Consider the following 12,020-nt stretch of genomic DNA (forward strand, 5'->3'; position numbering starts at 1 on the left):
TATTAATGAATCGATAGGTTTTTTTCAAATGACGCATCTATTTAATATGTAATGAGCAGTATAAGTTAATATTAAAAAGGAAACATTCATCAAAATTGTCTACTTGTCTATTAATGAAGTTCACGTATCTTTACGTGTAAAACGAATCAATCATTCGTATGCATGCGTATACGTGTTCTATTAACTTTGTAATTAAAGCATACATTTAACCTTAGTGACTCGATTGAATTAAACATTTTCAACTGCATGAACTCTTTCGAATATATTGATCTCTATTTTTTAGATAGAGGAGCGAATAGAAGAGGTTACAACTACGTACACGTCCGATGAGGATCCTCCGGAATGTGTGAAAAATGGTCTACACATCACAAATGTTCGTCGTGTGCCATTTCCGGAGCTTGGCATGGACATCATCGATCGTAAGTAATTTAATTGCACGCGACAGTGAACGATTATTAAATCAGTCGTTAAATTCAATTGTATTTGGTTGTTCTATGTGATTTGGTATTATACTGAATGAAATAATTTAATTTTTTAAGAGATTTTTATTTAAATACGATTGAAATACGAACGAACTTACGAAATGATCTGATTACTTTTTACATATACTTTTTTGTTATTATTATTATTCAGCTTCTCAGGAATCATCCGACGAAAGTCAAAACGAAGAGGATGAATCAACGGCTCATGTTGATCTCGTAGCACCGTTCCAATCCTGGGAAGAAAATTGGTTATTTCAAAAGAAAAGAGTACCGATTCAATCGGATCCTGTTGCCATGCTGGTACCAAGCTCCAGCGCCGATTTTAAAGCATTGATCGGTGATAAGGATGCTGAGGATACGTCTGATCTTTCTGAATGTTCATCGGCTCAATCCGATGAAGAAATCGAAAAGGAACTCTTAGAAGCTATCAATAACGTTGTACCAAGATCACCGAGAATATCGGAATGCGAATTTGTTGAAAGTTTCAATGAAAATGAAACAAATGTTCGTAAGGATATTCAAGATTTTCATTCGATGAACAAAAATTATGAATTTATCGAAACATCATTGGATTATCAAAAAAAAACTATTCAATTGTCTAACGGCGATGTTAAATGCACTGAAAATATAAATATAGGAAAGAACGAAATTATTCAGAAAGATAAAAAACATCTTATGTATTCTTTGAACAACAACAATAATAATATCGAAAAGAAAGACATGAATTATAATATAGAAATAAATGATGAAAAGTTTGATACAAGATCGGAATACGAACACGTAGTAGATTCGAAGACTGAAATACAAAGAACGGATATCCGATTACTTCAGTCTCAAAAGGACACCTCACCGGATGTGCCAAAGATACCGACTCAGTCAACGAAATCGTCAATGTTAGAAAATAATCTTCAAGTTATTCCTAACGACGTGGTAGGCTTGAACAAGAAGGTCAATTTGAAATCTTTGGGCGACATTCAGAATAAAATCATTGATCAGGATATCAATGGTGAAGAAGATAAAACAACGTTGTATTCGTTAAACGTTTATTCTAAAGAAGAAGTGCATTGTAAGTATCTACATTATGGTGATCCAATGTTGTTATATAATATAAGTAAAATTATTCAATCATTTTTGAAAATTCAGATTATACCAATTAAATAATTTTTCTTTTATTATTCTCGTACGATTTATTTTAGTTGAAGATGAAGCTCAGCAAGAAAGTGAATATACTGAACATTATGATACAGCAACACAGAGACATTTGGATAGTCTAACGAAAGATGACTTCTACGTGTTACAAAATGACGAAGTATTAGAAACTACGGTAAACGATATCGAATTAACGTCAAATTTGTCGTCCAAAGAAGAAACATAGTAAGTTCGATATCTCATTACTTTTACTTTTCCTTAAGAATTGTCATTTTTTACATTTTATCAAATGAACTATTGAACTTCTTGTCATTGCAATTAAGATGACATATAAGAATTAAATTGAATAATATGTTAATTATATTTTCAAATATTTCGCGATAGTCTTATGTTATCTCGTAAATATCGATAACAAACTTTCGTTTATTTTTCATAGTAACTGTTTAAATGTTATATAGATTTTTGAGAGACTTTATATAGAACAAAGAATTTTCTTTTTCTAATGACGTGATAATAAATAACGCATATCAATATTTCTCTGTGCAGTAACGGCCGAGAAGCTGTGGCAAACGTCAAAGTTGATTCAGTTTCTTATTCGTCTTTAGAAGAAACAGCCGAGAAAGATATACAATTGTCTACACCACCACGTCCAGGTAATCAAAATCAAATGACATATTTGATTATACCATTTAGTGCAGTACATATATTATTACATATATTATATGTATTTATGTAATCTAATAGGTACAATCGCTGAAAGAGAACATAAGAAATGGGAAAATGCACCACCTATTGAAAATAATCCTTACAGTGAGAAGAGCATTAAAAAAAGACTTTTAGAAAGACAATATAGCAGAAGATCCGCAGATATGCCAGGGTATATATAAATTATATCGAAATGAATTAATACAATTATTTAAATAATCCTTAATTCGTTTTCGTTATTTATTATTTTGTTGACTTTAGAATGAATACAGAGTTACCGTTAAGCAATGGAACTGATCTTGTTTTAGAACCTAATCAACCAGATATTAAACGGTAATATTCAAATTTTGATTCCTGTCATATTTGAATAACAATTTGATTTTTAATTAATCTTTCAATTAATAGATTTGGCAGAGATTACTACATCAATAACGGAAAATCAGCAACCGGTGAGAAGATACGAAAATCACCAACAACGTCCGCAACGAGCAGGCCTGATAGTGCATTGTCTCAACGTTCAAATTCAACCACAGGGACTGACCAAGAACAACAGGTGAGTTTCGAACTTGGAAAGTTCGAAGAGGCTTCCTTACACGGTAGCCTATCTAGACGGAGTTATCGCGATCGACACGCAAGTCCTAATTTTGCTATCAATCCTCTGCTGCGTTTGGAATCTCACAAAAATTTCGACGAATCAAATTCAATTACCGAGGAATCAAACAAAAATATATTCGTGATCGATGATCAAACATGTATCAAGGATGAAGTTGAAACGATTAACGATTTATGGATAAACGAGATATCAAACAATTTTCAAAATGATACGATCGTTATCGACAATGTGAAAATGAATCCATTATATCAACGTCATGAGAACGAATGTTTACCAATCGGTTTTAATTCGAATGATCGTGATTCCGGTATGGATTCGATCGAATCGTACGATCTGAGATCTAACAAAACGAATAATGTTTATTCGGATAAATTATCTTGTACAAAAGACGAAATAATTGCCAGGGAAAATCAAATAATTTCAACTAATAATAAGAGATACCTTAATATGTTTAATTATAAATATCATACTTTTGGTGGAATAAGAAATTCAATTATCTATCAACGAGATTGTTCAATTAATTACGAAGACGACGTAGTCGAAGATAATTTCTTCTTTGGGTCACCCGATTTTGTCAATATGAAATTTCAAACTTTCGGTGGGATTAAAAGGAATAAAAAAATCGACGGTAGAAAAATACAAAATTACAGTAAAATTAAATTAAGACCGAAGATACAAATAATTAAAGGATCTAAAGCTAATCATTCCGCGAATAAAAATATAATTAATGAAAATAAATTGGAAGAAGTAAAAAAGGACGAAATTATCGACGAGGACGATTGGTTGGACGAGGATGAACACATGGAAACTAGATCGCTCGAATATAAATTCAAATCGAATGATAGAGATTCCTCGCGATTTTTAAATGGTAATTCCAATATTAAAAATAGGCATAAGAGAGTTCTTAAAAGACAAAACAGAGTAGAGAGCAAAGAAGATAATAAATACGAAAACAGGGATAATTTGATTAACGATAATTTGCGTAATTGGAAATCATTATCGTCGAATAATCTTACTTCTTATCACTCTTTAGATTTATCGAAGAAAAACAAAATAAGAAATATTAATTATACTAAAGGTAAATTATTAAGACAACATTCACGTTCTTCGGAGGAAGGAAATTTGAAATTAGAACCGCCTGTTGTGCCACAAGTTATCGAACGAGATTTTAAGACGTTGAAAGAGCTTAAAAATTCGAATTCTCGTAAAAAGAAATGTAAAGATAATTCCACTAATAAAATATTAGGTATAAGAAGCCTAAGTAATATTACGATTTGGTAACAATTTAACATTTTTTTATTAATATATGAAAAAGTCTCATTATATTTAATAAGTATTTTTATATCAAAGTTTCATCAAAGTTAATCGACAGTACTTGAAACAAAACAGCCACACTTAAAGAGTCAATTTATATTTAAATATCTCGTATTCAAGGAATCGTTAACGAATAGTCTATTCCAAAGAAATTTATGCCAAAATGTTGTCAGTTTTTTTTCTAACTTAAAATTAACAATTAAGATATGCCATTACCGTTGTTTTTAGTTTAAAATTTGTTATTGTTGGAAAATTTTCTTTTGTTTAACTTTATTTATGTCATTTATCTCAGGAATATATGGTGTAGTGTTTACATAATCGTACATCTTATGATCTCACTTATAATTTAGTTATGAATACTTAATAATTAATTGGGAGTAAAACGAAGGGACTAACTATATCCGACTTTAAATATGTATTATTGTGTGTAGACCTTAAAATAATTTAAATATATTATTTATATTTAATGTCTATTTTTGTTCTGTTTAAAATTGCATGCTCTTAGGTGTCGGTTATTAATACATCGTTATTTTCAGCAAATCGAATATACTCAATTGATTCTTCTGTTTATGCGCGTACGTGTATATCGTAGATGTAAAAAATTATAATAGTAATAATAATAATTTATTAATTATATTGTATATAACAGTGTATATATATAGTTCTGCACCAATTTGTTTGTAAGAGTCACTGATAAACTGTGAAACTTGCTGTATTTATATTAATTTGATATTATACAAAGCAACACTCTATTCGCACTGCATATGCATGAAAGCTGTGATAAAATAAATTGGTAAGTAAACTTTAAGAAAAATTCAAACTTGTTTCATATGCGTTGTTCTTCGTTTAACTAACAACTAACTCTAATTTATATTCTTGGATTTTATTTCATTTTATCTCAAAGGAACGAAACTTTTGAGTAACTTAATCATGCTGATTTCTATCGTAAGGGTAACACAAAATGAATATAAATATATTTGTCTCGATTATTAATTTAATTGATTACTTCTTGCACGATTTATTTAAACTAAAAAAAAAAAAAATCAACTTCGCTTTCTTAACACTGCACACGATATCTGGGTATAGGCTTTTGATTTGCTTTATTCTAAGAATACGAGATATGATCTAATTAAAAATAATTGTATCTACACTAGTACCATATGCATGACTTCACGATGAAAACTAACTTGTATATACTATATATATAAAAAATACTTAATGAAAAATTTGTTATATGTTTGGTTTGAAAAAAAAATATCAATTTTGTAACATTGCATAATGATTCATTTTCGTTTGTTTCAGAATGAAGAAAGCTTCGACAAGGATATGGCATACGATTCACCCAAATCGAGAACGGAAAAATGGCGAAGGAACAATTCTAATTCTTCCACGGAAGAAAGCACGAAAGATGAATACACGGAAAAGAAGAAAAACGATGTTTCTCCGATGAAACGTCAAAAATCATGGAACGATCAAAAAGTAGAAGATCTTTTAGAAAACGAACGTAAAAATAGTAAAAACGAGATAAACGCGAGACTGAACAATCAGGATAACAATTGTGGGATCTTCGAAACGCAAAAATCTTATATTCAGAGCGATAATCAGAAAATGATACGACGAATCGATTTAAAGGCTTACGGTTTTGAAAACGATTTTGATTCGAATAAAAAAGAAAATGTAAAGTCAACGAGACCGCAAAGGGTTGTGAACAAACTCGATCTTAAATCATTCGGTTACGATGGTGGGTTGCGTCGTACGCAATCGCATAATCAGATCAATGGTGTTGACATCAAGCCAAGGATTGTTAGGATGGCAAAGAAATCAAATCTCGGTCATTTCAGGGATCATCGTAATTTTGACGATCAAGATCATTTTGAAAGACAATGTTCTGATGATCCAAATCTCACGCAAAGTACTGGAACTCTTAATGAACTTTGCGAACAAGCTGATCACAACTTTTTCAATACGGTGATGACTTCTGCTAAATCGGTTCCTAATATTGCGAATAGCGAATATTATGAAGATACAAATGGGGATTCTAAAGACGTCGATAGCGAGGAAGAAAACGTTATGAATGATTCAAAAGATAAAAAATTAGAAGTTGACGTTGGGAATGATAGTGGCTCGTCGAATGTTAATTCGGAAATAGACGTGGAGGAAAAGGATCTATCTACGGAGAAATTATCGAATGGAAATTACGAAGTGGATTCTTCCGAAGAAAAAATAAACATGAAAAATATTGAGGAAAACAAACTTCCTATGCCATCGGTTAGAAGATTGGCCGAAGCTTTTAACAAGCCAACGATAATCGCTCCAACTCCTGCACCACGAGTAAGATAACTTATTTTGTATACATATATTTATACATATTTATAAATCGGCTGAAATTTTCCGGGCAACAAATTAGTTCCTTTTTTATTGCGAATATTTTTATCTTCTTAAATAAGATATTTTTGTTTGTAGACTGCAAAATCAATACAGCGCATAACGAGAGATGTGTAACACCAGAATTGCAAATAATCGAGACACCCAGGCAGATGCACAGTTTAACAGCCAGGTCTCTTTCGAAACAATTTCGGGAAGGCTTACGACAAATTCCTTACAAAGTAACTTCACCACCGGCTAGTCATGTCACCATGGAACAATCTAATGACCGGGAAAATCAATCGGAAATAGTACAAGCTAAAAGGGATCATTCGTTGAAAGATATTAACGTAATAGCCCCGGGTAAGTTGAAATCTAATATCAAATTTTGGGAACAAATGCAAAGGCGAAGTTAAAAGTTTATTATGACGATGGAATTTGAAATTGGATAAAAAAGCACACTACTGCGTCGCCATGGCGATGATTTTTAATTCTTAACTATAAAATAAAAAAAAAAAAATATATATATATACGTAATGTAATTTTTAATAATATATACAATACTATTTTATACACTTCTATTAGAATTGCGTTTTCCGCAGACCAGTCATAATTTTATATAAGTAAAAAGCATGATGAAGGCGTCGTATTGAGACGATAGAAAGAATTATACGTTCATATTAATAAAAAAAAAGAAGTTACCATCCTTACCACGTGCAAGAATGAGTTAACGGAATATACTAAAAAAAAAAGGATTAATTGTAAAGTTATTTCGAGTTAGTCTCTGATAATTACTTATGTGATTAAATTTGTGCCAAATGACATGAATAATAATATGTCATTAGCCAAAGAAGATAATATTGTAATTAATTTCTTTTATGATTCATATATATATACACTCTGTTCCATATTTCCAGGATAAACTCTCTTTAATAAAGAGCATCTTCTTGTACATATTGTTGAATTTTTAATGTTAAATATTAAATAATCGTCTCATTGATGAATATAAAGTTCGATTTTATTATACACGAGATAAAAATATATTTGTAAAATATTTATTATTAACTAAGTAAACGTGCGTATGTGATTTCACAGACATTTGTTATTAAATATATATATGTATATCATTAGTCTTGCGAAAATTTAAGTAAATTCACTAAATGTATTATTTGTATCAAATTTCATTAAGTACACGCGCATTGCTTTAATTTAATTTATACAATATAATTCATAATACTAAAATATATACATATATATTTTTTTTTGATTTAAATAAGATAATTAATGATTAAATATAATATAACAAAATTCATAAAAATAAACATAATGTATATCACTAAGAAGAAAGAAATTAATAATAGAAACTTCTAGTTTTATGAAATGGTATATCCTCTAATTCTTCGGCGTGTTCACGACGATAGTCCCACAAAAAATGATCGATTAAGATACAATTAATATCACTTTCCTTCAAACGTAAATCACTATAAGAATCGATTAAATGTCTAACTTCGTTATTAACACGCTCAATAACTTCTATTGAACATCCACGGATTTCTATTTCTTCAACACTTCCCGATTCCAATTCTAAGCCTGCATAAACTCAGTATTTAAAGAACAACGCAAAAATGTGTATTATAATTTATGAATGGACAGTGTTTATAAAAAACATATACCTGTTATATATTAAACTAATAATAAGTACGATATATAAACTCACCTGACTGAAGTTTACTTAACAAGGGATTACTATATCTGAGAGCACCAAAATGAACGAGAACTTGAGGAATTCGATAATCGGCAAACATGGTAAGAAAATCAATATCATAAAAATCACCATATTTTTTCCCCTTAAAGCAAGCCCAAATATCACCGATTAAAATCTGAGCCCTTTTATAAAAACTAACTAAAATAAATAACGGTAAATATATATTATTTTTTTATAATCCATTATAATATTATATATAGATCATCTTCTAGAATTTACGCGATATACAAAACTTACTTTTATATGTTTGGAACTGTGCTTCATCTTGAAAAGAATGAAAATCAGTAACAATGAGTTTTAATAATTTTTTTGCCGAGCCTGAACAGGATTTTATACATTCGACGAATGTACCTATATTATGAAAACAAATGTTATTATTAATGATATAACGAGAATATTTGAAAACTGTACCTTTATATTTGTTTAATAGTACTTCTCCAGCTTGATGTAGAACTTCTACTCTTTCATTTATAAGAGGAATATTAGTATTGTTATCATCACTTCGAAAGATTACTTCAAGTTCATTTTTAGTTATTTCTGAATAGTACTTAGGATCTATTATAGGTGTACCCTCCTGTTATACGTATTATGCATATAGAAGATATCACAAATAATTTAGAAGATAATAATGATAATTAATAATACAGCCAATATAAAGTGATAAGATAAGGAATCATTTTTATAAAAATACGTAATTAATAGATAAATATTAGTCGACAAATACCTAACAATAATAATTTACTAATGAAAATGTAAAAAAAAACAAAAGTGAACAAATATAAATATATGACAGCTATATTCATCCCAGTAGTAAATGTTAAAATGACATTTGATGATTAGAACATTATCCAAATTCATTAACATAAAATTTATATATTGTCATTTTTAATTAAACACATAATGGCACGGACTTGGAATACTATTGATATAATAAATCTTAAAAAACCAACGTAAGTAGATTATGATAGAATAAAATTAAAAGTATAAATAAATATTAAAAAGCTTAAAAAATTTATATTATTTAATTAGAGCTTTAGATAAAGTAATTGAAAGTATTCCCAAACCAAAGGGAGCTATTCCTAATTTTGGACTACCAAAATGGAAAGTAATGCCTTTGGAATCAAAGATTCCAATGGTACCTGGACCAGAAGGTGCCTATAACTTTACACGACGTAAAATAGGGAAAAAATTGTGGACCAGTTCATCGGATGCAGAGTTTAATTTAAATGATCCATATTGTTATGAAATCAAATTCACATACGATGCATTGCACGATGAACATTTGGTACCATTCTTTTCAAAAACGAATAATATTCAGCATTTATTGAAAGCTGGATTAATTACACGTAATTTGGAAGGAAAATGTTCTTTAAAGGATTATAACATGTATAGAAAATATTTAAGAAATTTACACACTGATAGTATTAAACGTGAACTAAGAAAAAGAACGTGTGTTGCTCATGAAAAACGAGAATTAGAATATGCTGAAGAACAAGCACAAAATGAAGTGAATAAGTAAGATTTCCTAAATAAAGGAAGGCTACTCTTTTCTTGTTTTAATTTCATACATATTTGTAATGATTTTAGATTAAAGAGAAGAGAAAGACTAATAGAGGCACGTAAGAAAATATGGATAGCACATAAATTGGAAGAGGAAGCAAAAATTAGAGCGCAAAGAGAAAAAGCGAAAAAATTGATTAAAAGAATGAAATTATTACAAATAACAAAACGTGAAAATCAAATGATGCGTGTTGCAAGAGCAAAGGCTCGTTCAGAAAATATAAAACAAAAACAGAAGTTAGTGACTGAAATTCAGGAACAAAAAAAAATTCATACGTTGGTAGATTGGCGTAAGAAAGAACATATGCGTAAGAAAGCTAGAGAAGCGAGATTGAAACACGATCAAGAACAAAAGACTATGGCCATTGAAGAGAAGTAAGTAATGATAAAAAATTATTGAATGATTACTTCATATTTGTACGGTATATATCAATTATATTTTAGATGGAAACTAAGACATGAATTGCAAAGAAAAGAAATTGAAAAAGAACAGTTTCTATTCGATTATATGAATACTCAACGTGCAAAATTTATAAAGAAGTATAATGAAAAGATAGGAAAGGAGAGAGGACGAATGGATAGTATGGAATTTCAATCTAAACATTATTTCTATTTTATATAGTAGCTCGAATATGACTAATGATAAATATAAATGTCTAATATTCTGGTATTTGTAGAACTTTTACAAAAAATGAAAATGTTTGTACAATGTTATATGGCTCGGCGTTTACCAAAAGGAAGAGAAAGAATTTGTTGTACGCTGTACAATGACAAACAGGTGAAATTTGAATTATTTGCTTGCATAATACATCTATCTATATAAATTGTATGTTTACCAGAAGTCAGTAGATGAAACTAGGAAATTGTCACACACATTTGAAACTCGCTTGACTCTTTCAAAAGATAAACAAGCACAGGTAAGTTTGAATTAATTTGATACCAAAGTTTATAATAATGTAGATGTATCGTAAGAAACATATAAGCAAATGTATTAATGCTTAACTCTTAGTTCGTTTTAATCATTAAGCTATATATTAGATAAATAAATATCTTTCTAAAAATATTTACACATATATACATATAACAGAAAAGGAAAGAACTTATTGAACGTAAGGAAATATCAAAGATATCAAAATACTCGAAAAAAAGGAAGACAAAAAGACAAGAAAAGAAAAAATCTGAAAGACAGAAATTAACAGATAAATTAAGCAAAGAGGAAGTAAAACCAGAATTAAAAGAAAAACCTGTTATATCAACAATCGCTGTAACAAAATCAGAAGAAAAAGAATCACCAGAAATATTACGGAAGGACAAATGCAAATGCCAAATAATCAAAATTTAATGGTTAAATGTTGATGAAAATAAAAAATAAAATAATTAGGAATAAAATTAATTCAATGTAAATACTTGATATCTCTAAGAAAGAGCGCATGAACTTACATTTATAGCTCTTTGAATAGCGGCACACATTGCAAAATACCCAGTTTGTCCGTTGACTTTCCATTTAGTGGCATTGTCTTCAGTCCAAAATGAAAAATTTAATAAATCCAGCACGAATATCCAGTCAATGGCTCTAGGATCAGAGCATTCAGGATGAAATTCACATTGTGAAAAATTATTAATATCTATTTTTTTTTCTTTAAGCTCTTCCAAAACCTGAAACAATGAATTCTGTTAAAGTTCAGTTTTTATTTAAAAATAAAAATGGAAGAAAAGGGTTAATATGCACTTATATATATAAATGACAATGTAATAAAACAAACAGATACATAATGTACATAACTTGTTGCTGTTTACTTACTTTGTAGGCAAGTGCTTTTACACCTTCGTCTTCTATAAAAACATCTTTTGCATATGCAGAAATAACTTTAGCTGATTCTCTCGGCATTATAACCATGTTTGAACGATTATTACAATAATTACTTGCGTATAAAATAAAAATGTATTATGAAGTAGAAAACATCTAACCGGAAATCAGAATAAATATAAATAATGTAAACCTCACGCGCGTGCTTATCATTGGAAATTTAGCATTATGTCACGTGATCAATGTTCAATGGCTGTTTAG

General features: G+C 29.4%; 4 protein-coding genes across 10 annotated transcripts in view; 3 read left to right on the forward strand and 1 right to left on the reverse strand.

The window, feature by feature from the left end:
* Positions 1–6,913, forward strand: part of LOC122516629 (homeobox protein 2) — a 29,094-nt gene extending 22,181 nt beyond the window's left edge. For all 7 annotated transcript variants that reach the window (XM_043634596.1, XM_043634594.1, XM_043634595.1 and 4 more), the window contains 9 exons: positions 284–419; positions 634–1,548; positions 1,679–1,856; positions 2,178–2,284; positions 2,376–2,508; positions 2,598–2,669; positions 2,742–2,889; positions 5,566–6,594; positions 6,727–6,913. In XM_043634596.1, the coding sequence (XP_043490531.1) occupies positions 284–419; positions 634–1,548; positions 1,679–1,856; positions 2,178–2,284; positions 2,376–2,508; positions 2,598–2,669; positions 2,742–2,889; positions 5,566–6,594; positions 6,727–6,765 (2,757 nt within the window). In that variant the 3' untranslated portion in view covers positions 6,766–6,913. The remainder of the gene's footprint in view (positions 1–283; positions 420–633; positions 1,549–1,678; positions 1,857–2,177; positions 2,285–2,375; positions 2,509–2,597; positions 2,670–2,741; positions 2,890–5,565; positions 6,595–6,726) is intronic.
* Positions 6,914–7,939: 1,026 nt separating this feature from the next.
* LOC122516630 (queuosine salvage protein) lies at positions 7,940–11,961 on the reverse strand. Its single transcript, XM_043634602.1, has 6 exons — positions 11,754–11,961; positions 11,393–11,608; positions 8,804–8,966; positions 8,630–8,743; positions 8,345–8,530; positions 7,940–8,217 (listed from the first exon to the last, which is right to left on the reverse strand). Exons 1-6 carry the CDS (start codon positions 11,847–11,849, stop codon positions 7,979–7,981), a joined length of 1,014 nt encoding a protein of 337 aa, XP_043490537.1. The 5' UTR covers positions 11,850–11,961; the 3' UTR covers positions 7,940–7,978.
* LOC122516631 (fibrous sheath-interacting protein 2) lies at positions 8,964–10,727 on the forward strand. The gene is made up of 3 exons (XM_043634603.1): positions 8,964–9,907; positions 9,980–10,327; positions 10,397–10,727. The coding sequence occupies exons 1-3, from the start codon at positions 9,501–9,503 to the stop codon at positions 10,572–10,574; spliced, it is 933 nt and encodes a 310-aa protein (XP_043490538.1). The 5' UTR covers positions 8,964–9,500; the 3' UTR covers positions 10,575–10,727.
* LOC122516633 (translation initiation factor IF-2-like) lies at positions 10,605–11,382 on the forward strand. Its single transcript, XM_043634605.1, has 3 exons — positions 10,605–10,730; positions 10,792–10,869; positions 11,040–11,382. The coding sequence occupies exons 1-3, from the start codon at positions 10,605–10,607 to the stop codon at positions 11,292–11,294; spliced, it is 459 nt and encodes a 152-aa protein (XP_043490540.1). The 3' UTR covers positions 11,295–11,382.
* Positions 11,962–12,020: the final 59 nt, after the last annotated feature.

The sequence above is a fragment of the Polistes fuscatus genome, unplaced genomic scaffold (assembly GCF_010416935.1).
Source record: "Polistes fuscatus isolate 324 unplaced genomic scaffold, CU_Pfus_HIC Scaffold2, whole genome shotgun sequence".
Lineage (NCBI taxonomy): Eukaryota > Metazoa > Arthropoda > Insecta > Hymenoptera > Vespidae > Polistes > Polistes fuscatus.

Coding starts and splice junctions, on each gene's coding strand:
- LOC122516631 (XM_043634603.1), top strand. CDS start 9,501: ATGCCTTTGGAATCAAAGATTCCAATGGTACCTGGACCAGAAGGTGCC. Junction 9,908..9,979: donor GCACAAAATGAAGTGAATAA/GTAAGATTTCCT, acceptor TAATGATTTTAG/ATTAAAGAGAAGAGAAAGAC. Junction 10,328..10,396: donor ACTATGGCCATTGAAGAGAA/GTAAGTAATGAT, acceptor ATTATATTTTAG/ATGGAAACTAAGACATGAAT.
- LOC122516633 (XM_043634605.1), top strand. CDS start 10,605: ATGTCTAATATTCTGGTATTTGTAGAACTTTTACAAAAAATGAAAATG. Junction 10,731..10,791: donor CGCTGTACAATGACAAACAG/GTGAAATTTGAA, acceptor TATGTTTACCAG/AAGTCAGTAGATGAAACTAG. Junction 10,870..11,039: donor CAAAAGATAAACAAGCACAG/GTAAGTTTGAAT, acceptor TACATATAACAG/AAAAGGAAAGAACTTATTGA.
- LOC122516630 (XM_043634602.1), bottom strand. CDS start 11,849: ATGGTTATAATGCCGAGAGAATCAGCTAAAGTTATTTCTGCATATGCA. Junction 8,967..11,392: donor CTATTCAAAGAGCTATAAAT/GTAAGTTCATGC, acceptor TACGTATAACAG/GAGGGTACACCTATAATAGA. Junction 8,744..8,803: donor ACTATTAAACAAATATAAAG/GTACAGTTTTCA, acceptor TTCATAATATAG/GTACATTCGTCGAATGTATA.